Consider the following 25,138-nt stretch of genomic DNA (forward strand, 5'->3'; position numbering starts at 1 on the left):
ATAGATAGATAGATAGATAGATAGATAGATAGATAGATAGATAGATAGATAGATAGATACATAGATAGATACATAGATAGATACATAGATAGATACATAGATAGATACATAGATACATAGATACATAGATAGATAAGGATTAAACTTCGTAGCTTTCTATTGGCTGCCTGGATGTTCAATATGAATATGTTAAGTACCTACTTCTGACCATAAAGATATCCTCACTAATCCTGATCTAGACAAGATTTTTTAAATTGAGAATGAAAACAAAGATATCATCAGGAATGGAAATAGAAGATGAAATCCAGCCACCATTATCATCTCTATAGCTTAAGAAGTTAACAACTCAAATGTTTACTTTGGCCAACTCTTGAGTATGCTTCTCATTGCCTGCTTCAGCCTCAACAGTGGGCGAGCATTGCAGCTGTGGCTCTAAGCTGAGAGCGCTAACACCAGCACTACCAACATTTTCTCAGCAAATTTTTCTTCATTAATCCTAGTGCATACAGAACACAAAAACAGGCAGAGGCATTGCTGCAGGCCTCACAAAGGCAGACTTGAGGTTGGTTTTTTTTTATATCTGCACCTCTGAGTAAACATCCGTGGTGCTGTGGGGGTGTGGGACACGAGTGTGTCCTGTTGCTGTGATTGGAGACAAAAGTGATGCATGTGTTATCTGTGGGCTCAAGATTTCTTCTGAGAAATATGTCTTTATTATAGCATCATCTCCTAATAACTCAGAACTTCCCCTTTGCGAAGTATGAGGCCCTGAACTTGCTGTATATACTTGTAATGTATCTTTTGATAAATGAATCTTTTAGTCTTCTATTACTCTTGACCTCTGTCTCATTGATTTTCAAGTTCTAAATTTTTTTAATGAATATTTAGGGTTAGAGGTATAGCTTGGTGGACAAGAGCTTGCATATCATGTGCAAAGTCCTGGATTTGATCCTGTGTACAACAAAAAATAAATAAATAAAGCAAGCAAGCAAGCAGTGAGTTTTATTTTGAGACAGTTATCCTAGGCAAAGAACCTAAAGATCTTGAAACTTAAGTTATTCTGTTTTAAGCAGTTGTTCTTATAAATGTTGGATCAGCTGTTATTAATATTCCCAGTTTTTCTAATTTGTTATGAAAGATATAACTTTGATACAATAATGCACTGCATTTTTATCTTAAATCACAAAGTTATCTTTACATTTGAACCTAGATGTCAGTATGAATTTGTGAGATCTTATTTTTATATGAGTACCTCTATTTTATAATGGTGTATGATATATGTGTGTGTTTATTATAGCTATATTTGACTACACTTATATACACCAAGATTTATATAAAGGCATTAGAAAAACAGGCATAGTCACTCATGGATATTAGTTATATATAAAGGTTATTGAGGATGCAAAGATATAAAAGATAGAAGAACCTAGTAATTGCCTTTAAGATCAGAGCACAGAGCATTAGTTTGGATTTTACAAGGCCAGCCAGCAACAAAAGAGCAGTAATTTATGAGCTCAGCGTAAAAGAATAGCATAATTGCATTAAAAATTAATGCTAATGAACACTAAAATGGGGAAGGTGGTTATGATGAAAGTTTGTATTCATCTTCCCTGGTTTGAATGATGGCTAGTGGCTTGATTAATGGCTTAATTTCTATCAATTAGCGGGGAAAAATCTCCTGTGAGACAAGGGTAAATTGAGCATTGAATTACATATCTTGCTTTTGTGTGCTAAGAAAAAAGAGCTGCGTATCTCTGATATTAGCCACAGTGACAAATGTGGTGTGCCCTGAGATGCGTGCACCAGCTCTACTGACAGGCAGGCGGTGTGTGGCTACAGGGTGTTGGAGACGGCTGGCAGACAGCATTCACTCCAAGCTCCTCAGAAACATTCAGCGCTCCCATCTACAGAATTTTAATTAGAGTCAATAACAATTCTGGAATTAAAATGGACAGCAGACAGCAACTGCAGGTTTCTTATTCTAATCTAGTAATCTGGATTCTTCAAGTCATATGCCTTTCTTCTACCTCGTTAATAAAACGCCATCAGCCTTAGTTCTGTTGAAATGATTCTTTCTTATAGTTGCACTAAAGTAGACTTGATTACCCAGGCTTACCATGTCTTGAGCAACCATAAACAAATAGTCTGTGGAGTTAGACTGCATAGCAGCCAAATTCATAGAAACTGTGTTGTTGTTTTAACAGCATTTGTTACACAGTAAATAAAGAACTCTTGAAGGGAAAATTTTTTTTCTGCTTGGATTATTTGTAGGCTTAAGTGGGAATTGCCAGGTTTTCAAATGCTTTATTTTTTGTTCAAGGTTTTAAGAATGTGACATAATAATTCTTTCAAAAATTTTAGTGTAGAAGGTTCTGAAAACCTATTTCTGTAATCCAAGGCAAGGTAGTGCCAGAGGAGCAAGGCCCTGTATACATTTCTGCTACAAGTGAGCTCTGTTACATTTTGCTGCATGAATATGCATTAGAATGCAGAATAAGTACAATCCCAAGTACATTTGTTATTTTTAGTAAATGGATGGAGTGAGAAAAATAATTTTTTGAGTGGCATAAGAAGGGCAAATAATTCATTTTAGAAACAATAACTAGATGACAGGCCAGCCCTGGATCCCAGTTCTACCACCACCTACCCACATGACGTTGGCTGAGTTACTGATTGGCCTTAATGTTTCACCTTGCAGTGAGAATGGTATTGTTATCCCAACAGCTATGATGGTTAAATAAAGTAATGTGGGAAGCAGTAAGACCTAAGTACCTTAAATCGAACCTTCTGTTGCTACTTCTTCTACCAGCAGAGTACATATGGCTGTATACACTGTGTACTGAGTTAACTGAAAACCTAGCCTCCATACTGTCTCCCAGTAGAAAGGAGTCATAAATAACTAGAGACAAGAACTGTAGTGCACTAAACTACAGCAGCTTTTCTTTAAGCATACATTCTACCACTTGAGGTAGATCATGTCATGGGAAATGGCAAAACAGCCTATATCTCACAGTACTGGATCCTGGCAGCTGTGACAGTGGAGTAGCTTCCCCATTCACCACATTGCCCTGGCCCACTATGTGGCCCGACAGGTAAAGCTGCCTGGGGCCTTTTGTCCCTCCTTTGAGAAGTTCACAGGGCTGCCCTCTAGTGCTCTTATTTTCTGTTCCTTCTTTCCTGCCACAACACAGGGTGAGTGAAGCAAAGCCCATTACACCCTGTGTAGACTCAAGACAGGTTGGCAGCTTCATTGTCTTTAGTACCACAGCTAAATGGCACTAAGCATATTATTATAATAGTGCGTTTACTAAGTGTTTTTAATGAGCTACTGGCCTTGCACTCAGCACAGGTGTATCACTCGGATTTTCATGACTACGTTTTTATGTCATCCTTCTCTGCTGAAATGTCAGTATGTCAGGGAGTTCTTCCCTGCGTCCCCCATGTAACGTAACTCCCCTACTCCTTCCTGACCCTCTACCCTGCTCCTCCCTTGGTATTATGAGGCACCATATTTGTTTGTTATTTGTCTCCCTACTTAAAATACAAGCTCTGTGAAAGGAACATTCAATTTCTAAATCCACATGTGCCTAACATTTCTTGATGTGCTAACTATTTGAAAGGAAGAAGAAAGGAAAGAGAATCTATCACTCCATCTGAGATATGTAGCCTATTATTATCATCTCATACCAGACAAGAGAACTGAAACTTGCACAGCTTGTGCCATTTGCCCAAGGCTACAACAGCTTTTAGGTGGCAGAGAAAGTATAAGCCAGGCAGTCTCGAAACCCACAGCTCCTAAAACTTACCACTTAAGAGGCGAGATGGTTCAGTTGTTAAAAGTACTGGCTGCTCTTCCAGAGGACCCAGCTTCAATTCCCAGCATTCACATGGTGCAGCATCTGTTAACTCCATCTTCGGGAATCCAGTGCCCTCTTCTGGCCTTCATAGGCACCAACCATTCTTGCATATACACAGACATGCAAGCAGGCAAAACGCCAATACAAAGTAAAGCAAACACTTACAAACATTGACTTTTTTAAGTTAAAGAACTTATAATTTGTCACTTGCCCAACAACATTTTATTTTTAATGTTGTAATGCCCTTTAATTTTCAGCTGTTCAATAAATATGTATTAACTGTTCACTAAACAGCCCAGTACCCTGCAGTAAGCTCTGAAGGTAACAGAGGTGTGTTGTGTCCTAACTGGGAGATAGAGAATTGTGATCAGTGTGAGACAGCTAAGCTTGGAGCCAGGTGAGGCATGGAAGAGGCCTCTTTTCACACCAGTGGCAAGTGACAGACAGCACAGCAAAACAGGTGTGCCCCAAATGACAGGGAGAATACAGAGACATGAAAACTTCCTAGGTGGAAGAAGCTGAGGTCTTCAGGGAAGGTTTTCTTTTTATGAATCACAATGGCCCAAGTCACTTGTACTGACTGTATTGAACTGAAATTCTCCTTTGATAGTATAGTCACACTGGAATTATTTCTCTTATCCGACCCACCACAGCAAGAACTTTAATATGCGGTGAGCTTGTGCTGGACTCCAACCAGTGCCTGTTTGTGAAAAACGCCCGAGGAGCCTCTGCTTCCTCTGTGCCCACAGCATCAGCTTCCAGACGCTCTCTAGACATGGCCTTTTCTACCTAAGGGGCTTTCTGATTTTTCAAGTTCTTTATGGATATGATTTCTGGAGATTTGATTCCAGGGATGTGTTTATGAATAGTTTTTAAATGTTAAGATTGGGTAGGTTTCTGATGTATTCTTTTTAAAAGAAACGTTGCAGATATGTTGGTTTGGGTAATGGATCAGTGCATAATAAATACATTCAATGATAAAAGTATAAAATCCAGGGTGAAGCCTACCAGTTTCCATTCTGTAACTGTCTAGAATTTCATTGCATTGTGCAGTCTTTGGTTCTGGTTAATTTTGCTACAATTATTTTTGCAACTTGTTATAAATAAGTTTATAAAATAAAAAAAGATAAAATTGTTTTAAAAAGGAAAGCAATAACTGTATTTGTCAAATTTTATGTTTATAAGAAATTGGAAATTTCTACTTTCATTTGCCTATGAATTTTCTTGAATAACAATTCAGGTATGTTTTTTTTTTTTTCTTTCTTTCTTTTTGTAAAGCCCTTGGAAATGCTTTACAATACAAAGATTTGTTGTTTTATTTAAAAGTGTGTGTTCATGGATGTTTTCTATTTTTGGTTAATATCCAACTCAATTTAATCTGAAAATAGGGTAATCCTTTGTATTATTAATGGATTTGTAGCAGTACTGTTAGTGTATAAATATTTTTTTCCTGGAACAATATCATAAATAACTCAGTAACACAGACCAACTGACCCAAATTCTTTGTTAACATAAAGCGCATTTTAACTTTGGATAAGTTCATAAAACATTAATAACTGGAGGAACCAGTTGGTGATGAGCTCTTTGCGTGTGTTTAAGATATCTCCGAAACACCAGTTATCCTCACCCCAGGATAACGTCTTGGGCAACAGTGCCATCTGCTGTTCCCATGCTGCTGCTGCTGTTACGGGAGACCCGTTAATGCTTGTAATTGAGAGCTAAAATGTAGTCTAAGATTTTATATTTTCAAATTAAATGAAAAATTTGCATTAGACCGCATCTTCTCTATTTTACAATTTAAAACTGTATATTGTCATTGATACATAGGTTGGTGATATTCTAAAAGAAAATTTTGTAAATGCTATTATAAGATGAAATTTTCAAGAAAGCTTTTTTAAAAATAAAATCAACAGTAAGATACATTTTATTTTTCACAAAAAATCAAAATTACATTCTACAAAATTAGTTAATACTGATATTTTTGTCTCAAATGGCTTTTTGATTCCTTTTTTTTAGGTGTGTGTGTATTTACAATACATCTATTCCATGACATCTGACAAATAAGGAATTCATTGTATTTACCAATAATGTACTTGTAGAAATCATTAAGTGCTAATGGATATGTTCCCTTCCTGTTCCCCATGTTAAGGTTTTGTTTTTCTTTTTTAACATTCTTTAATTTTCTTCCTCTAGTAACTTTTTTCCTCCATGCTGGCAATCAAATTCAGGGAGAGCCTACCTCTCTGCCCCTCAGCTATGGCTACTGACCTCCTTCTCCCAGCCTTCCTCTGGTTTTGAGTCAGGGGTTCATTATGTTATGCAAGCTGGCCTTGCACTCCCACCACAACCCAGCCAAGCCTTGAACTCACGATTTTCCTGCCTCATCTCCCAGAGTAGCCAGGACTACAGGCCTGCATCATCTAATAAGTTTTGTTTTCCTTTCTTTCTTTCTTTGTGACTAATAAGATGCTTTATATACATTCGGGTAAACATGTAAAAGTAACTAATTTAAGTCAATTTGTCAACCTAAAATTAATGCAGAATTTCTTTAGATGGCTTGTAAGAGCCTGAAAATAGCATGACATACGTTACTGGTGTGTTTCATTCTGCTTCCTGAAACTGCATGGTTGTGCTCAAGGCTTACATTTGTGGATGATGATACTAGAATTTGGAATATGGAGTAATTTAAAATATTTTATGGTTATTGTTTTCAGATAATATAGAGCTGAGCTATTATTATAAAGCAGAAATTTTACATCTCCCATGCATCTTCCTATTTTTAATTTAAGCATCATTGTTGCTGAGTTGGGGTTCAGCATTAAAAGATGAAAGCTATGTAGTTTGTTTTCACATTGTGAATCAGGCAAGCTAGCTTTTCCTCTCTGCCCTGTCACCTTGTTAGTCCCGAGGTGATTTTTTTTTTTCTTAAAGGACAAAGACAATGTTCTGTTTTCTCTAATCTTTCTCCTCTCCTTTATAATTTCTACAGTGCTATTTTAATAAGCATACTGGCCCTTTGGCCGGGTTCTGTGATGCCACATTTATTTGTATTAGGCACTGGCTGTATTTCCAAATTTAAAGCTACAAACACTACAAGCTTTAGAGATCAGTACTGTTTTTTCAGTTCACCTCTGACATTTAATACTAATGATGTGCTTTGCAAATCCAAATGAGAGAATATGTTAGACAGTTAGAGGAAAAAAAAAAAATCCATGACATCTAGCAGCTGATACATAGGAGACATCATCCTGAAGTCAGAAATAAGGGCTTCTTGTTGAGAATTTGTGATAGCAGATAATTCCAGTAAAACTAACTGGGATTCAAAAAAATGTTTTCAAGGAGACATTAGAGTTGGTACCCATTTTTTTGTTGTTATTTTTCTCCACTATAGCATCCTTCCTATGCATAGAAGCTTAAAAATTACACATTAGTAAGGGATGCATTAATATTAATACATTAGCCAGACAAAGAATCTCTCATTTCATATGCTCAGTACATCACATAATTAAAATCTAGAGAACCTTTTATACTAAAGCAAAGGAGCCATTTGCAGTTCTGCAGCACTTGGACAGTGCGTGGATTTATACAGGAAAATGTGTTCTCCCAAAAATGGGGCAGTTGGCTGCAGCTGCGGTTGCTTCCCGGTGTTCCCGACACACAGCTTCTCAACGAGCAAAGACTGCACTCAGCTGGGAGGCTTGGCCTTCCCCTGAGTAAACGGATGGTTGCATGGGACCATATAACTGTAATTTGTGATTGGCCAAAAGCTGATACAGAGGTTTTGAAGATTATATCAGTTTCTACCAAACTTTTCCTTTTGTGTTTTTTCTACTTGTCTCTGAGGAAGCCTCTGCGCCGTCAGGCCAGGGCTGCTGGATGCAAACGCTGCTGCATGCAGATCTTCCAAGGCCAGTGCTCAAACCTGTTGTCCCAATGGCCAAACGAAGTGCAGCCATTGTCCATAAAGTCTAAATCCCCAAAAGCTGAGCTGCCATAGCTGAATATACACTGGCTCCTGGTTGAGCCGTGTGCTGGAGTTGGTGTGGAAGCGAGAATTTTAATATCAAGCATGTAATCTTTTGTCCAGCTAACGTGGAAAACAAAAATAAAAAAACGACACCTGAGTGCTGCTTCTTATTACGGTGCTAACTGTGAAAGAAAACTATTAGTAACTTAGCTCTCACTGGAGCATTCATAAAAACACCATCATAAAGCTATAAAATTGGTAAAATCAAACTGTATAGCTGTAAAATAGTAAATAAAGCTCGAAGCTGTAGTGAGTCGTGGTGAAGACACCCAAAGTAAAGAGGAATGTAGTGTATCAGTGTTGTACAGTAAGGGGAGATATGAGTGCTTACGGTTTTATAAATGATGGAAGCTAAATCCAAGCCTAATAAAACAATTATCTCCAGATTGGAGGACGAATGAGAGGCCTGGAGTAGGAAAAGCAATCTAAGCCTCCGAATGGTAATGTTTTACAATTTAGCCTAGAACTGCATCATAGTTTAAAAACATGTCAGTCATAGAGCAAGACAGAAAAATCAAAAATAAACTGCAGCAAATGAATAACCCCATCAAATCAGTAGCATAATCAAATGGTGAATAACTTCAAATAACGTAGAGCATAGTGTTTTGACAGCTCATCAGGTGCTAAGGTCAAAACCACTTTTATCAAGGTGCATCAGGACTCCTTGTGCTTTATAGTAATCGTTGCCATTTTATTTTAATGTAATGCGTGCCTAATAGGAAAAATGAGTATTTTCCATAATGTTAATGCTGAATATTTTTAGCATATGAGAAGATTCATAACTATAAAATTACTTAAACTCATTTGCTAATTTAATTGATAGTAGTCAGCTTGGATTCATATCAATTTTCTAGGATTTTTTTCCCTACACATTAAAAAGACTGAAAAGCAATGGCAGTTCAGCAAGTGGTGAGCATGCCAACTACCCAGATCATTGGCTCTGCTGCCTCCCCCACTGAGCGCAGCCTGGGCTCTGTACAGAAGGGATGGGAACTATACAAGATAGATATCTGGAATGTCTCGGCATGCCTTCACTTCAGGGGACCACACAGCCTACTTCAACTACCCAGAGTTGAAGCGATTTGAGCATTAAAACAAGAAAGCCCTTGCCATGGATTAAAACTGTTTACATATTACCGTGAGCACATAATTGACAGCTTTGGAAACCCTTAGACCAAAACCTGCCAAATAAAGAAAAGAGATCAGGGCCAGTGACACGGCTCAGTGGATAAAAGTGCTTACTCCACAAACCTGGTGACCTGAGTTTAGTCTCTGGGACCCACAGTGGAGGGAGAGAAACAATTTCCAGGAGTTGTCCTCTGCCTTCCACATACATGTGTGTTTCTGCACTCACACTCAGAATTTTAGAGAAATATGCTATGACCCCATAATACAGGCTGCGTTTCAGGCAACAGCTAATGAGAGAGTTTTCTCCAGCGTCAAAGATTCAGGGCTAACAAATACAAGAAAAGTTATATTTTATAGCCTCTAATTAACATTAATGTTACTAAAACCACTGGTTGAAAGATTGATGCAGAAGAATTTTAAAATGGAAAGGTCAGATTGCATCATCACTTTGGACCTAATGACCAATCTGAACATCAGGACAGTGCTTCCTGATTTAATATAAAAAAAAATTATACAACAGTACCTATTATATGTTTTGAAGATTTATTTGTTTTTATTTTATATGTATGTGTGAGTACCTGCATGTATGTATGTGCACCACATGCGTGTCTGGTGCATGCAGAAGCCACAAGAGTACCTCAGATTCCATGGAACTGCTGTTACAGGTGCTTGTGAGCTGCCTGGGAGGGACTGGCAACTGAACCCAGGACCTTTGCAGGAACAGCAATGGCTCTTAACCACTGAGCCACCTCCCCAAACCCTAAACGGTGTATTTTTTATCAAAGTAAATCGAGCTGGAATGAAACCAGGTGTCCATGCTCATCTGCACAAACAATGGAGGATAGAGGAACATGCTGGACGGCATCATGAGGCTGAAGCCAGCCAGATTCAGAAGGCAGGGGACTACGAAATAAGTAATTCACTCTCTTCAATAAAATGAGGGGGAAGGGGTGAGAAGATCTGACTGCTGGAAAGAGACTGGAAATCCTCCCACCAAGCAAATGTAATGTGAATCCTTGTTTGTATCATGTTCAAACAAGCTACTGTAGAAAGACGTCTTTTTAAACCAGTAAAAGTAAACATGGAACATGCAGACTATACTTAATTAGTGGTATTTTGAGGCCTGACAAACATTATTATGAAAAGATTATTATTATTATTATTATTATTATTATTGGTGTTAAGTCAATCTGTTAGAGTTGACTACTGAAATATTTAGGGGAAACAGTACATGGTCTAGAGTTTGCCCTTGAGCCCTCTTGGGTTGGCTTTTACATATTTCAGGTTTCCACACCAAAATATGTCGAGAATGAGACTTAGTGGACTAAGAATAACAAAGTGTTGGTGAATATAAAAAGTGGGTGATGGTTATGGGCAGATTTGTTGTTCTTTAATTCCCTTCGTGTGTTTCCATAATAAAATGTTAAAAGTAGAGGGAAAGGTCTTCCCACAAAATTGGCTTAGATTACTCAAAAATCATAGCAGTTCCTCCTCAGCAGGCTTTAGATTTTAGGTGGGATTCTTAGTTTCTAAGCATATCTCATTTTTTGAAATTCCAGTGGGAAAGTATTTATTACAGCAGAACTTAGTGTACTTCGTTTTCTTCCAGGAAGAGAAAGAACATCTCGTGGGTACAGTGTTGGTAACCAAAGCACTCTGACATTATTCTTTTTTAGACCAAGCCACCCTGGTAGAACAAGTCAAAAGAGTGAAAGAAATTGAAGCAATTGAAAGTGATTCTTTTGTTCAGCAGACATTCAGATCGAGTAAAGAAGTAAAAAAGGTAGGTTTCCGTATGGACATTGTGAATAAGCCTTTGGGTTCCAGCTGAAGAGATGCTTTGTTAATGGATTTTACTTTAGAGCTAAGTGCTTCCTCCAGTAGGTAGAGGGATAAGGGAGAGAACGCCAGTCTTGTTGGTGAGAGCATGAATCAATGAGAAGCAACTTAGGCTCACCTACAGAAAAGCACACTGTAAACATGATTCTGACACCATTTTTATTTTATGGTTCATCAAAGCAGCTAAGATATCACTGCATGTGATTCTGTAAGTGTAATGTCCCTCCCATAAATATAGACAGGGTTTTTACATATGTGTATATATACTTTTTGAATAATCATTCCTAGGTAGATATTAGAAAAATACTCTACATGATAAAGCTATTGTCAAATGGAAGAATGCATCTCCAGTCTTTGCCCACATGTGTGTCACTTAATCAGCTTCAGTTTGAGTTTTGATTGCATTTTATTTCTGTTGAGTTTTTTACTTATTCTTTTAATCTATAATAAGACTGCTTTTAAGAATTTACATTTCTTAGTAGGAAGAGATGTTATAGGAAATACAGGTACCTTTAGCAGCATTCATGTAGTAAAGGAATAGCTGTAGCTTCCACTAGTTTAAAGTCTAATACGTGTGCAGGTGTAGTAAGGCTATAGAACATACTAATGGTGGATGTAGTGATCATTTCTTTTTCTCTGATATCAGACTCTAAGTAGTTATGTTTCGGGATATTACATGTTTTTTAATAATATGAAATACTTATTAAATAAGTTAATAAAATTATTAACAAAATTTGTTAAACAAGTTAATAAAATATTTGTTAAAGTTGCATTATTAATGTTTCAAAAGTTATTCTCCAAAAATATTGTACCAATTTAAATTTTTACTAAAAATACCAGGGAACTGTCTTTCAAAAGCTTTTTCACGTTTACTAATCTGATATATCAAAACTATCAAGTTGTTTCCTATTGTACTTCTGGTGTCAATAGAGATCTGAAACCTTAAATTGCCAGATATGTTTAAAGGTAGAACATTCCAAAGATATGAGTTGAGTGCGTGGTGTATGTCAGGATAATCCATAGGCTTCTGTGTTGTCACTGTGTTTATTGCTTTTGAACTTTTAGTCATGTATCATCAAAACTCCTGAAAGCCATAGCTATAAATGGGAAGTCATATATTTATCTGTATATGTATAATATATATATATATTTATGAGATATAGCCATTTAGTTTAATACTCATTTTTTTTGTTTTTTTCAAGACAGGGTTTTTCTGTGTAACCCTGGCTGTCCTGGACTTGCTTTGTAGACCACGTTGGCCTCAAACTCAGAGAGACCTACCTGCCCCTGCCTCCCGAGTGCTGGAATTAGTGGCTTATTTAATGCCTTAACCTTGAATAGTGTAAAGCCATTTATCTATAAGAATGTATTTACTTGAGGATTTGGCCTTGTATTTATTTTCTGAAGTTCGTTCTGAATTCCCTATTCTTATTGGATGTTCTCATAATCAGTGAGCAATTTCTTTCCGCGGAAATACCACTCTAGAATCTACAGACTGAGTTTTGTTTTATGATAGTTTCCTATCTAAACAAAAATATTGTTTCACTTTATATTTACTTTTAACTCAAGATTTGCTTCAGGAGAGCATACCTGGTAGAACTAGTGCCAACCGGAGAATGTGCTGAAGCCTCAAGAGGTCGCATTCACCTTTGAATACACAGTCAAGTCTCAGCCATCTAGCACGTGACTGTTATTAGAAGCGGGGCTTCAGGATGATCAGAAGAGCAGTGGCGGGCTAACAAGAATACATTTGTCCTCCACTGAAATATAAAACGAGGGACAATTTATTAGCTTAGAAAGTGGCATCGCCTTCTAGTCTGAAACGTCTGTGTCTGCAGTGGAAGGCAAGGACTCGGGATGCCTGCGAAGATGAATTATTTATGAGGCGATTACTTAGCAAGGAGAAGTAAATTATCCTGAGTACTATTTCATCCAGGTCCTGGGAAGACACGATGGGCTATCCTTGCTGCACAGCAAAGATTAACTCTCCTTAGGACTAAATCACCCAGGGCCCAACTTTCCCTATCTTTCTCCTCTAGACAGCTTTGTGCACTTAGTATAGAGTTTGCTACTCTGAAAAAGGCTGTTCATGCGAGCCACCCTTCAGTTGGGGCTCTCCTTAGTCACCAAGTCCACTAATTAAACTAGAGAACTGCCACTACAAAGAAAATGCCTCATAGCAATGACTTTCTAAACAGTCTGAGTATCCTATAGTGGGTAGTGATTTAACTAGTTTATCTGTGAAACCTTACCCAAGTAGTCAGAGACTGTGATAGATCCTGGATACATTTAGAAGCCAAAATACAGCTTGCTTTCAGGATGTTGTCCCACGTAAACTTGGCATCAGCTGTTTAGCTCTAAGACTGTTATATCTGGCCAGTAATCCTCCAGTGTTCAAAAGGACAGTAAATAGCCCTGTTTTTATTACTCAGATGATTTGGAAAGTAATTTTTCTATTGTACCACCAGGTGGCGGCATTGCACAAAGCCAGAAGTTCTGTGGGCCTGTGCTGAGGTCCATTTTTATGATTGAGCCAAAATTTTCTCTTACACCTCCCATCACTTAACTAAGAAGCAGCCACTGATTCTGCAACCACAGAATTTTAAACTTCCATTCTCCATACCTAACTTTTGATAATTTTAAGTTCTATGAGAATTTACGCTTTTTAAATGTTGGGGTTGAAGAAACGGCTCAGTGGGCAAGAGGTCTTCCCTTCAAGCATGAAGATACACATTTGTATGCCAGCACACATGGGGAAATGCCAGAAAACAACCAGGTTTGGCCACATATGTGCTCACAAACAGAAGAGTCACTGGGTCCTTCTGGCCTAGCTGCAAGTTCAGTGGAAGCCCTGTCTCAAGAGAATAAGGCATACAGTGACTGAGCGGGACTCTCCACCCGCCCTCAGCCCTCATGCTGGCATACTGGTACATGCACATGTGTACACATGGCACACACAATGGAAAACACACAGGAAAAAACAGAACGAGAGTAATTGCCGGTATAGACAGAATGCTGTCTCTCCCACTTGGAGAGAGAGTCCACAGCTCCTCCAATCTGCCTAAGCTCTGTGGAAGCATGCTAACATGGACTCATTTCTTTTTTAAGTTTTGTTGGCGTGACCTATTTCCCACTTTCCCTCACATAGAATATTGAGTTTGCCTTTACCTCAGTTCCATAAATGTGTAACCCTACTTTATCACTAGGGCCATGTACCTTCCAGGCCTGGGGGGGGGGGGGTTGACTCCAAAAACAAGAAAACCACCAAATAAAACCTAATGACTATTTCTTTTAACATCTATAAAAATTAAACCCCGCTGTTCACATAAGTATCATTCATTATTGGGTTTAGTATTGATAAGAATACCTTCATTTGGAAACAATTTACAGCATCGATTTCCCTTACTTTGTAAGAATTTCTGTGCTTGTTTTATGACTTCCCAGAAATACGGCCTTTAGAGTCGTTTTGTCTGTAAGAGTAGAAGTCTCTCTTATGCATGCAGATACCTTTCCTTTAGCATAAAACTGAATTCATGTTTGAATCAAACAAAACGCTAAAACAATGAATGACTCTTCCCATCACACGTTAATCCATCTGGGGTGAAGGCTGCGGAGTCCATCAGGTGCTTGTTATACTATGGCAGCAGAAGGACCGATGGAGCGTGTGGTGGTGGCGGCGTGCCTGTAATCTCAGCCCTGGGGAGGCAGGGACAGGTGGCGTCCCTCCATCCCTGGCCAGCAGGCCTAGCCTGTCTGATGAGCTCTAGGCCAGTAGGAGACCCTGTATCAAGACCTAACATAGAAAGTACCGAAGAAACAGCACCCAGGGTCTACCTCTGGTTTTAACAAGCAGACTTGCGCACGCGCACTCACACACGTGCGGCAGACGCAAACGGACTCGTCTGCTGCTGCTGACCACCACATGAGGACTTCCCCTTCCACCAAAACAACCTTAGAACCTGACAAGATCCGTGAAGCAGTTTTCCAATATCTGACCTTAAGTAGCGCAAGAGTGAACATCTTGCAGTGAGTGAAACAAAGAATGATTCTCCAGCTCCTGGGCCCTCTGCCTGGAAACAGTTTCCTGGCCTGTGCCGCATGGGGCTGTGGCTGCGCTTAGCAAGCAGCGGACCAGGGACTGGCCACGGTGTCTGACTGTCTACTCTGGCCTCCCTTCTGATTTTTCTCTTCTCAGGCTGTTCAGGGTTCCCTCTGGCTAAAGCACTCTCTTCCTTCCTCTTCATGTGTCTTAAATTTTACCTCGTAAACAAAAGATGCTGTCCCTAGGTAACCAAACTAAACTAGACTCACCCCTCCAATCCCCGTCATTTTGTGTCAGGACCTTATTTACTTCTTGAAGGCATATATTCTGGTTAGTTGTTATGTATTTATTGTTATATATTTGTTTATAATCTGTTAATTCGTCAACAACAAAACTCACCAGGAAATACAGCCTTTTTCTAGTTTATTCTCTCTTCGTATCTAGGGCTTACCAAGCAGTGTTTAATAAGACAGTTAAATTGATAGGTCTCCAAATTGAAGACAAAGTAATCTAAGAAAAACTTAATTAATTTATGCATAATTCATCCTCTAGACATTTTTCATAGTAATATTTGTTTTGAGCTTAATTCAGAAAATGGGTGTTGAGAGCGGGATATGAGTCAAAAGAAAATAGAAGTTAAAAACAATAGAGCCCATAGATGTAGAAGACTACAGAGGAAAATTGATCCCCCATTCATCTCTTTTATATTATATTTTAATTTTAACATTAGATTCTTATCTAATTCATTTCCCATAATCCCTACAGCCTGCTGCTCATCAGTCACTCCTCAGGCCACCTCCTCTATCAGGGAAGATTGAAGGTTGCCTGAGTCAGCACATGCCGTTGGTTCCTTCAAGACAGGAACAGTGATTTATCCATCTTTGTGTTCCAGCACGCAGTGCAGTGCATAGGCCATGTCACGCACTGGGTGGGGGGCGGGGGGGTTACTTTTATTCTTACATAATATGAGGAACCTTTTTTCAAAGCTTTTATTTCAGAATATTTTAAGGAATCTTAAAAGATAACCTGTGAGTCCATCAGCAGATGATGTACAGATCAACATGCAGATCTATGCAATGGAATGTTACTTAGCAACTGCAAAAACTAAGTGCTGATATGCTGTAACACGGTGGGTCTTTAAAATACTAGGCTAAATGAAAGAACCACTCACAGAAAACCACTTACTGCATGGTTCCTTTTACACAAAATATCCACCGAGTAGCTCAGTTGGCTGCCTTTTCATCAAGAGGCTAGAAGAAATACGTAGTGATTGCTAATAGGTATGGAATGTAGGAAGGAATAATAAAGATATTCTGAAATAGATAATGATAACAATTGTATAACTCTGTAAATATGCTAAAATTCATGGTATGGTTTGTGAATTATATCTAATAAGGATAGATATATATTTTAAGGATAACGTTTGAATTTGCTTTTATACCTGAGGCCAACTTAATGTTAGAGGTATATTATAACATTTTATTATTATAATTTAGCCACCAAATATGTGTGTGTGTGTATATATATATATATATATACACACACATATATGAGTACATGTACGTATGCGTATGTATATATTTTAATAAAATAAGACTAAACCTTGGTTTACTAAGAAAAGTATACTAATCATAAGAGATGAAATAATTTTCCTTCATACTTGTATTTGTTTCTTTGAGTAACAGTTTTTCTTCTTCAGGAATGTGGAGCCTTTTGAGATGAATATCATCTCAGAGGAGACTAACCAGAGCAATTATTGTTCAATATTAGAAATAATGAAACTTCTAAGTGTAGGTTTTGCTTAGATTACTATGTGTTGCATTTTCAGGCAGCGGAACCAAGTGAAGTGAAGCATGTGACTCCAGCATCAGGACCAGCAACAGTAGCTGCTGAGCCACCCAGCACTGGAAAGGAAATAGACCCTGACAGCATCCCCACGTCTATCAAGTACCAAGATGACAATTCTCTAGCCCATCCAAATGTGAGACCCGTAAACCTGATGACTCTGCTCACTGAGTCACGCAAGCAACTGTCCTTTGGTTCTGACACAAGAAAGACCCATGCAGGAAAGAGTTCATGGCTTCTCTTTTCTAAAAATGGGCAGATGACCTCAGGCCTTAAGATTTTTTACATATATTTGAATCTGGTATTATCTACACATGATTCCTGACTTCTCAAACTATTGTATACTTAAGAAAAATGGTTTTCATAAAAGAAAAATGGTTTTCCTTTTTATAACTGAAAAGAGAAAGTTTTATAAAGTAAAAGTTCTAATGCTAGCCCGGCTCTGGTTTTCCAGCTGTGAACCTGTCACTGAGACCATAGTGAACGTCTTCACAGAATGATGTGACTGACTGTGTTTCTCAGAAACATGGTGAAAAACGAGCTCACTGATGTAAGGTGTGAGATTGCCAGTCTGTGAAACAACAGTCAGGTTACTCCTGTCCACGGAGGCTCCTGAGTGCGCCCACCGCACGGTGGATGGGGGTTGAGCAGTGGAGTAGGCGGCAAGGGCTGGGCAGCATGCCTCTTGCTCTGGGAGTATTCTGTCAGAGCGACTGTGTTATGTCACATCAACGCCGAGCTTCTGGGACACACTAACATTTTCCTCTCCTTTCTTTTACCGTAGTTATTTATTGAAAAGGCTGAAGCTGAAGAGAAGTGGTTCAAGAGATTAATTGCTCTCCGGCAAGAAAGACTGATGGGAAGTCCTGTGGCCTAAGCGGCAGACTTACAGTTGGATTAACAGCAACCCTGAAAATTTAAGTTTTAAAATACCAACATCAACTTTCACTCTTAAAAACAACAGGCAGTTACATAAAAGAAATCTCATTTCTTCCCTAAATGTTCAACTGAATATTTGTTAACTCGAATCAGACATTGTGAATAGTGAATCTTTTATAAAGGGTGTGAGTGCATGAACATAGTATACTATTAATAAAGCTAATCATAAAGACGTCAGTGTTGAAGTAAACACTCTGTAGTGTTTCTCATTACAGTTTTTACAAAGTCATGTTTTTGACCCATTATTCAATAATTATATATAAGAGCCATATTATTTAGTATAAATCTGAGATTTTTATCTCCTATATATTATGAAACCCTTCTTGAATCCCTTATTTCACCTTTCTTAAAATGTTAGATGTCATAAAAGGTACCCTAAGATCTAAACAGTGACCATGTTAGGGGTGAAGGTCACATGTTCACTAGAACTTTTTCTTGTGCCGAGTGTGGTCTCAATCCTCAAATCATAGCCCTCTAGAGGCGCAGGCAGGAGGCTCTCCACTGTACTGCAAGTACTAGCACACCTCTTACTACACAGTGAGGCCTCGTATGAAAAAACATTGAATTAATTAAATGGATAGTTTTTGCTTAGGGATCAGTTTGTATTAAGTGCTCTTTTGAAACTTGTAACTAGATAGAACCCAGGCCTTTCCTATAGAAAGCACATGCCCTGTGTATTAGTCATCACTTGGCATTGCTGGCATAACGTCAGGGGGAAGGTTTATTTTGTCTCATGGTTTGAGCAGTTTAGTCCGTGGTCAGCTGGTTCCACTGCTTTTAGGCCTGTGGCAAGCAGAAACACAGCAAGACGGCACAGCACAGGAAAGCTACTCACTAGTGACTATCGGGAAGCAAAGAGACAGGAGAGGGCTAAGGCCATGGTGTGCCCTTCAGAGACACACTCCAGCCACCTGCTTCTAGTGTGTCCTCTACCTCCAGGTAGCCCGTTCAGCTGTGAGCTCGTGGTAGTCCATGATAAAGTAGCAGTCCTCATCCCCTAGTGACCATAAACCTTGATCCTTTTGTTGGGACACTTCATATCCAAACCTCAATAACCATGCTTGGCCTATGTGATTGACCTAGTATGCATGCCGGACAAAGCATTTCTGAGAAATAAGAACTCTCACGTTGCTTAGGCAGCATCGGTTCCCTCATGAGGAAGCCATGTGTGCTGTGTGTAGAATGCCTTTCTCTAGAAGCCGAGCTGTGGACATCCCTACAGTTCATACTAAACAAGTTAGAGAGCAGGACTTTGAGTCTTGGTGGACAAAACAGCATTTCAGCCCCTGGCACAGATACTTCTCTTTCCCGTTTTGCTCGGCTTTCATTCGCAGTCTCTCTGAAGAATGGGGCGTGGGACACAGCAATGGGAGGTCCCTGGGATGTGACACAGAGGGAACTTTGATTCCACGTTTCTCACCTTTAGAGCTGCAGAAGTTCTCGTCCCTGTTAAGAATGAAAACTGTGAAGAACTTACACTCAGTTGCAAGTGTTACAAAGAATGTTTGGTTTAAAATGCTTGTTTTCATGTATACATTTCTTGATCTTAGCAAAGGCTATTTTCCTTGGCTCTAAAATAAATATGCTCAATATGAAGTTAGGTCTGTGTCATTAATGTAGATACAGCTACACAGTAGGGATTTCAGGAGTGATTAATTTTCTCAAATATTTTGCTTTTTAATTCTTTGTATAATTTGTAAACTGTGTGTGTTCTCACCCTGTTCAGAAGTATTTGTCTAGGAAAGGATATAGGTTGCCAGCTGACCAGAGGGAGTCTCCACACTTTTCATTCTATCTATACATCAATGAAGATCCTATGATCTACTGTACCTTCCACCCGTGTTTCTCAGTGACAGGTACAACAAGTACAGAGGCTTGAATTATATTGATAAATGTTTTGTGGGAAGTTTTTTAAAAATCAGGCTTTGTTTTGTTTTGTTTTTTAAGTGAGCAAATAAACTAGTCCTAAAGAACTCAGTGACTACTTCATGTCATTTTGCTATGTCATTAACTTTGTTTCCTTCTAAAAACTACAATATGACCACAGAAGCCAAATAACATTTAATGAGGAGACTTCATAGAACATTGTCAGACAAGTTACCAAACTCAACCTTGATGATGTACCTGGGCCTTCTTTACTATCCCAACAAAATAAGCCTATAAAACAGAACAGTCTTTTTCATGTTACCTGAATAATGATAATAATCCGTTTTATATGTGACCTTAAATGCTTTGAAACAGATTTCTTGCAAACGATGGGTGCAGAAGCAAGTTGGGTTTTTATTTCTGACACTAGGTGTGCTGTTAGAAAGAACAGACTAAGAATACTATTTCTGGCATTCACTGGTTATGCGGAGGCCCAAAATGATGAGGGGACAGGGTACTTTGGGTCATTTACCTACTTGGCTTGCACATCCTAGCATGTAAATTGAGAATACTAATAAATTACTTTCCCAATTTAATTTGAGGGGGTGTGGCATGGTTCATAGAAAAGTATATTCCTTGGGCCAAGTGAACACTTTGACATGGGGGACATTTTAACAAACTACAGAGTAAGTAGTTGCCTGGGTAAATGGCTAGAGCAGCTACACTCCAGGTCATGTTTGCTCCTTTGGACTTTGAGCGGCTCTTGGCAGTAGCCACATCACTGCTTTGTGTTCAGTCAGCCTTTCCTGACCTGCTTCGCCGACAACACCATGAGGAACCCTACCTGCTCTGCCACTAGGGACCAGCCGTACACTTATTTGAGGTATCTAGAACTTGAGAGCCATATTTACCAACTTATTCATGAATGCTATTTTCAGTGCTTGGTTTATGCTTGGCACAGTATAGGGATTTTGGGGCACACACAAAGTGAACCAAGGAGAGTACTACCCTCAAGAGGCTTAAAAACAAAGTCCGGGCATGTAAATGATATAAGAGATGTAGCGTACACTGGCAGGAGAGAATACTGGGTTATGTAAAGAAAGAGAGAAATTAGTCCTAATTTAAAAAACAAAAAAAAAAAAAAAAAAAAAAAAACAGGAAGGAGTCATGGAAGAGACTGTACCTGAACTACAATTTGACAGCTAAGAAGACTGGAGCCACCTTATTCCATCCCCTCTGATAGCTACTCTGGAAGACTTTAAGCTTCCCCAATTCTTTTGTCTATGTTTGGATCTTTCCCAAAGGTTTTGGTTTAGCCATCAATCAAAAATCATCTGGTCAGACAATTGTTAAAAACCATCCTAACAAAACTTACTTTTGCAATTCCCTTATGGGAAATATGTTCTCTTCTTATGAAAACATCTGAGGTTTTACAAAAGATCTAGAATAAAAATAGAGATAAAGAGCATTGTGTATTTTGGTATTATTGTAGCCCTTTGTCATGAAGATGTGCTTTTAATACAACACTTAAGCTCCAACTATTGGTAGGTTTTCTCTTTAAATCAAATAAGATGGTCAGACATAATACATTTCAAGATTACTTTTACCATCGTTTTACCCCAGAATTTGGCCCAATGTTTGACACGGAGTTCACAGTATTTTTTTTTTTTTTAATGAAAGAATTTTTCCACTTCAAATAGGAAATCTCTTTAGCTGTCTGGGTATTTAAGTTGCTCACTTGGGGATATGATATTTGTTAGTTTCTTATTGCTGGGATGAGAATCCCTGAGCAAAGCAGCTTATAGGATGAAGGATTTAGTTTCACTGATGGTTTGAAGGTTTCAGCCCATCATGACGGAACAGCTTCTAAGACAGTTAACTGGGAGCAGAGTACAAGCCTGTGCTAGCAAGGCATTCTCTTTCCTGACCGTTGACACTAGTGGTTCTCAACCTTCCAAATGCTGCGATGCTTTAATACCGCTCCTCACGTTGTGGTGACCCCAACCATAACGTTATTTTGTTGCTACTTCATTACTAATTTTGCTAGTTATGAATCATAATATAAAGATTTCTGCAGACAGAGGTTTGCCAAAGAGTCATGACCCACAGGTAGAGAACTCATGTTTTAGACCATCCAGGATACTTAGCCCATGGCATAATGACAGTCACATTCAGAGAAGGTCTTCCCTCAGTTAGTTATTTCTGGGGATACATTCAGAGACACATTCAGAGGTTTAATGTACTAATCTGGACATTTCTCCATCCACTTAACTGACAATTAGATTAACCATCACAGTATTGCTCAATGGTAGGGTGGAGTCTGTGGACCCAAGCCTCCACACCAAAAATAAACAAAGGAAGTACAATAAAATGAAATTGTCAAGCTCTTTGGAGCAAGTATAAAAATAAATTAATTTTACAACCAGTTTATAGCTCCAGTGTTTCTAAACCCTATGAAAGGAAGTTTGGCTTCCATGAAGTACAAGGTATGTGGTACCTTCTCTTCTGGATTAGCATCTACTGCCCGTGGCTCTAGACTTTTAGCAGGGATCTCATTAAAGTCTACTTTCCAGGGCATGTTTTGTATTGAATTTTTTTTTAAAGCACAAATGTTTTCTAGATACCAGCACAGGAATTGAGTAGTCACATTAAAGAGTGGTGAGTAGTTTTGTTTGTTAGTTTGATTTTGCTTTGTTTTGTTTTGTTTTTAACAAATTCTATGGATAGATCAAATGATATGGATATGATCATTCAGGATTTACCTTTGGTGTCTTATTATTTCCTCTCTTTCCAAAGAGATAGATCAGTTTTCAAAAAATAAAACTCACTGAGGTAGTAAGACAACACTTTAAACTCCACAAGTGTACCACTTTATTTTTAGGCCTTTGAGAGGAATTGCAAAATGATACCATTACAGTCCTCAGAGTGGTGAACTGAGCTGACCCTCTCTTCTGCACGTGGTACTCAGACAAACCTCACAGTATGAAAACCCTGCCTTCACTCATGTCCTTAGAAAAATAGATAGATCCACGCCTGCATCTATCTCCATGTTAAAAAAAAAAAAAAATTTTTTTTTTCAAAGTTCAAATGGAATTTTTTTAAAAGCATAACCGTTTTCCAAATACCAGGGCAACAGTACTTAAGTAAAGACAGGTGGGGCGTTGGTGGTGGTTCTTTGTTTGGATTTTTTGGTTTTGTTATTTTTTTTTAACAAATTCTATGGATAGATCACTAATGTATACTATTTGCAGCTTGAGTGATTCCTTTTGATCTGGAGAAGTAAGTCTTAGAATCATTAACTTTGTAACAGTTGGAAGTGATAGTATAGTTTTTACCCCACCCAGGCCGCCAGGGCCAGCTTTGCCATGCTGCCGAGGTGAAGTGCAGCACTCTCCAGAGTGCCAGAGCAGGTGAGGGGCAGTGGGCTAGCTGGAGAGCACTGCGAGCGAGCTCATCCAGGTGGTGTGTGGATGCGAGAGTGCTGGCAGCTCACCTACCCCCAGGGCTTTGAGTTGGCCCACCCCAAAATCTACATCACCTGTGAACTGTTGGGATGTGTGAAATGGCCGGTCCTCCTGATCCAAAGCTGCAGGATCTCCATGACACAGGGCAACAACAGGATAGCTGGGAGGAGTCCCAGTAAGGATCCAGTACTGAAGCTCTATCAGAAGCCTGAGGCCTCATACCAGTCCAGTGACTCACTGCAAGGAACAATCACAAATGATGCCATGTGGACAGAGAGCTATACTGTGGGACACACTGTGACACAGTGCAGCTTTCACAATGAGATATTTTTCTATGTTTTGTTTCTTGTGTTTGTTTTCTTTACGGGGAGGGCAGTTTGTGAGAGTAGAGGGCAGATACCAGGGGACAGGGAGATGAGCAGGACTGGAGTGCATGATGTAAAACTCGAAAAAAATCAATAAAAAGTTGAAAAAAAAATAATGGTTTTCTTTCAAAGGCAGTATGTTTGAATGACTGATGTCTCCACGTGAGGTAAAAAATCGGTCACCTAAATCATAGTCTTATAATATGCTTTGCTGCTTTTCATAAAAACATGTTTTATAAACGTACTATAGAGATAGCAACGTGAGCCCTGTGTGACTTAGTAGCTCTCCTCTTCCAAGGACACTTGGCCCTTCAAGGACAGATGTGTGCTCACCTTTGCAACTGTTTTCTGTGCCTCTGCTTGTCTCTTCACTACCCTGCAGCCCACTTTCAGCAGAGCTGTTTATACAGAGACTTCCAGCATACTTTTACAGTTTGCAATGAGGAGGTGACAAGTGACTAGCAAATATGTTCTTCTTCCCCACAGCTTTTAACTTGAAGTTCTAATTTTAAGTATTTTTGCATTACAATAACTGTGATACGACTTCCAAGAAACATTGTTCAACTAATTCCTGAGGGAAGATGGTTAGCATAGACCTATGAAATCTTTGATGAGGAATAATATAAAAATATCCTTTTTTCACTTGAACACCTATTTTGGAGTTATCACAATCTGTGACAGAAAACTCTGTCCCTCTTTGTAGTAAAGCATAACAGCATAGATCAGTGGGAGTGAATAGTAGATTTCAGTTCTAAAATGAACCATGTAAATTAAATGATTGCCTGCCATCTTACTAGACTCGACAAGTTTTTCAAAGTTTTCAGTGTTTATCAATATTTTAAATAATTTTATATATATTTAAATATTTTAAATATCATGAAAATATTCCAGCTTACAATAAATCTGCTCATTTGCTAGCTTTGTATAAAGGAAATAGCTTTTTAAAATAATGTAAAATGGAAGTTATATATGAGATTTTTATTTTTCTTGATGCAGTTGCATGGTCAGTCTGTAGGAACACCTCCTGTAAAGCCTCCAAGCTGAGTTTGACCCCTGACTAAACATGGTAAAAGGAGAGAACTGACTTCGCACAAGTTGTTCATTGAACTCATTTTGTGGAAAATAGACAAAGAAGAGAATGAGGTCTGGAAACAAAGTCTACCTCCAAGGGAGCACCCTCAGCGGCCTACTCCCTCTAACCAAGTCCTGTTTCCCTGTGTTTACCATCCCCCCAAATACCATCGGATTATGAAGCCATTGATGAATTAAACCAATAGATTTATGTTAGAACCTTCGTGATCCAATCACTTCCTAAAAGTCTTGCCTTTGAGAGTTATGTTGGGAAGCACACTTTCAACACATGAGACTGGGGAATATTTACTACCTAAATCACAGTGGAAATACAGTGTTTCAATTCATTTATAGCAGAAATTGTCCTGATAATTGTGAAGTTTTCTAAAACAGCCAAGTTCTTTTAAGAAGTCATATGCATATTGAAGATCCTACAAACTGACTAAAGCACTTGTGATTATGAGGAGATAGAATATTGCAGATCAAGAGGGGAAAAAAAAAAAGCTATCATCAGTGCTTTTCATAAGCATTTACCATCAAGCTCTGTATCTAACCTGACAACCTCATAACTACAAAGTAAAACTTTTAATATGTATCATTAAGTTTAGCAGAAAGCTAGCTTCCACCAATATTTAAGGTAAGAATGCTGTATGAATTGTGGTACATTTACACAATGGAATATTACTCAGCAATTA

The 25,138-nt window shown here is 38.6% G+C and overlaps 1 protein-coding gene across 1 annotated transcript in view; it reads left to right on the forward strand.

Moving 5' to 3' along the window:
• Positions 1 to 19,650, forward strand: part of Rsrc1 (arginine and serine rich coiled-coil 1) — a 279,466-nt gene extending 259,816 nt beyond the window's left edge. Inside the window, exons 9-11 of the mRNA XM_055596771.1 lie at positions 10,689 to 10,795; positions 16,722 to 16,874; positions 17,523 to 19,650. Coding sequence (XP_055452746.1) covers positions 10,689 to 10,795; positions 16,722 to 16,874; positions 17,523 to 17,615 — 353 coding nt within the window. The 3' untranslated portion in view covers positions 17,616 to 19,650. The remainder of the gene's footprint in view (positions 1 to 10,688; positions 10,796 to 16,721; positions 16,875 to 17,522) is intronic.
• Positions 19,651 to 25,138: the final 5,488 nt, after the last annotated feature.

Source organism: Psammomys obesus, unplaced genomic scaffold (genome assembly GCF_907164565.1).
Source record: "Psammomys obesus unplaced genomic scaffold, mPsaObe1.curated_primary_1811, whole genome shotgun sequence".
Classification (NCBI taxonomy): Eukaryota; Metazoa; Chordata; class Mammalia; order Rodentia; family Muridae; genus Psammomys; species Psammomys obesus.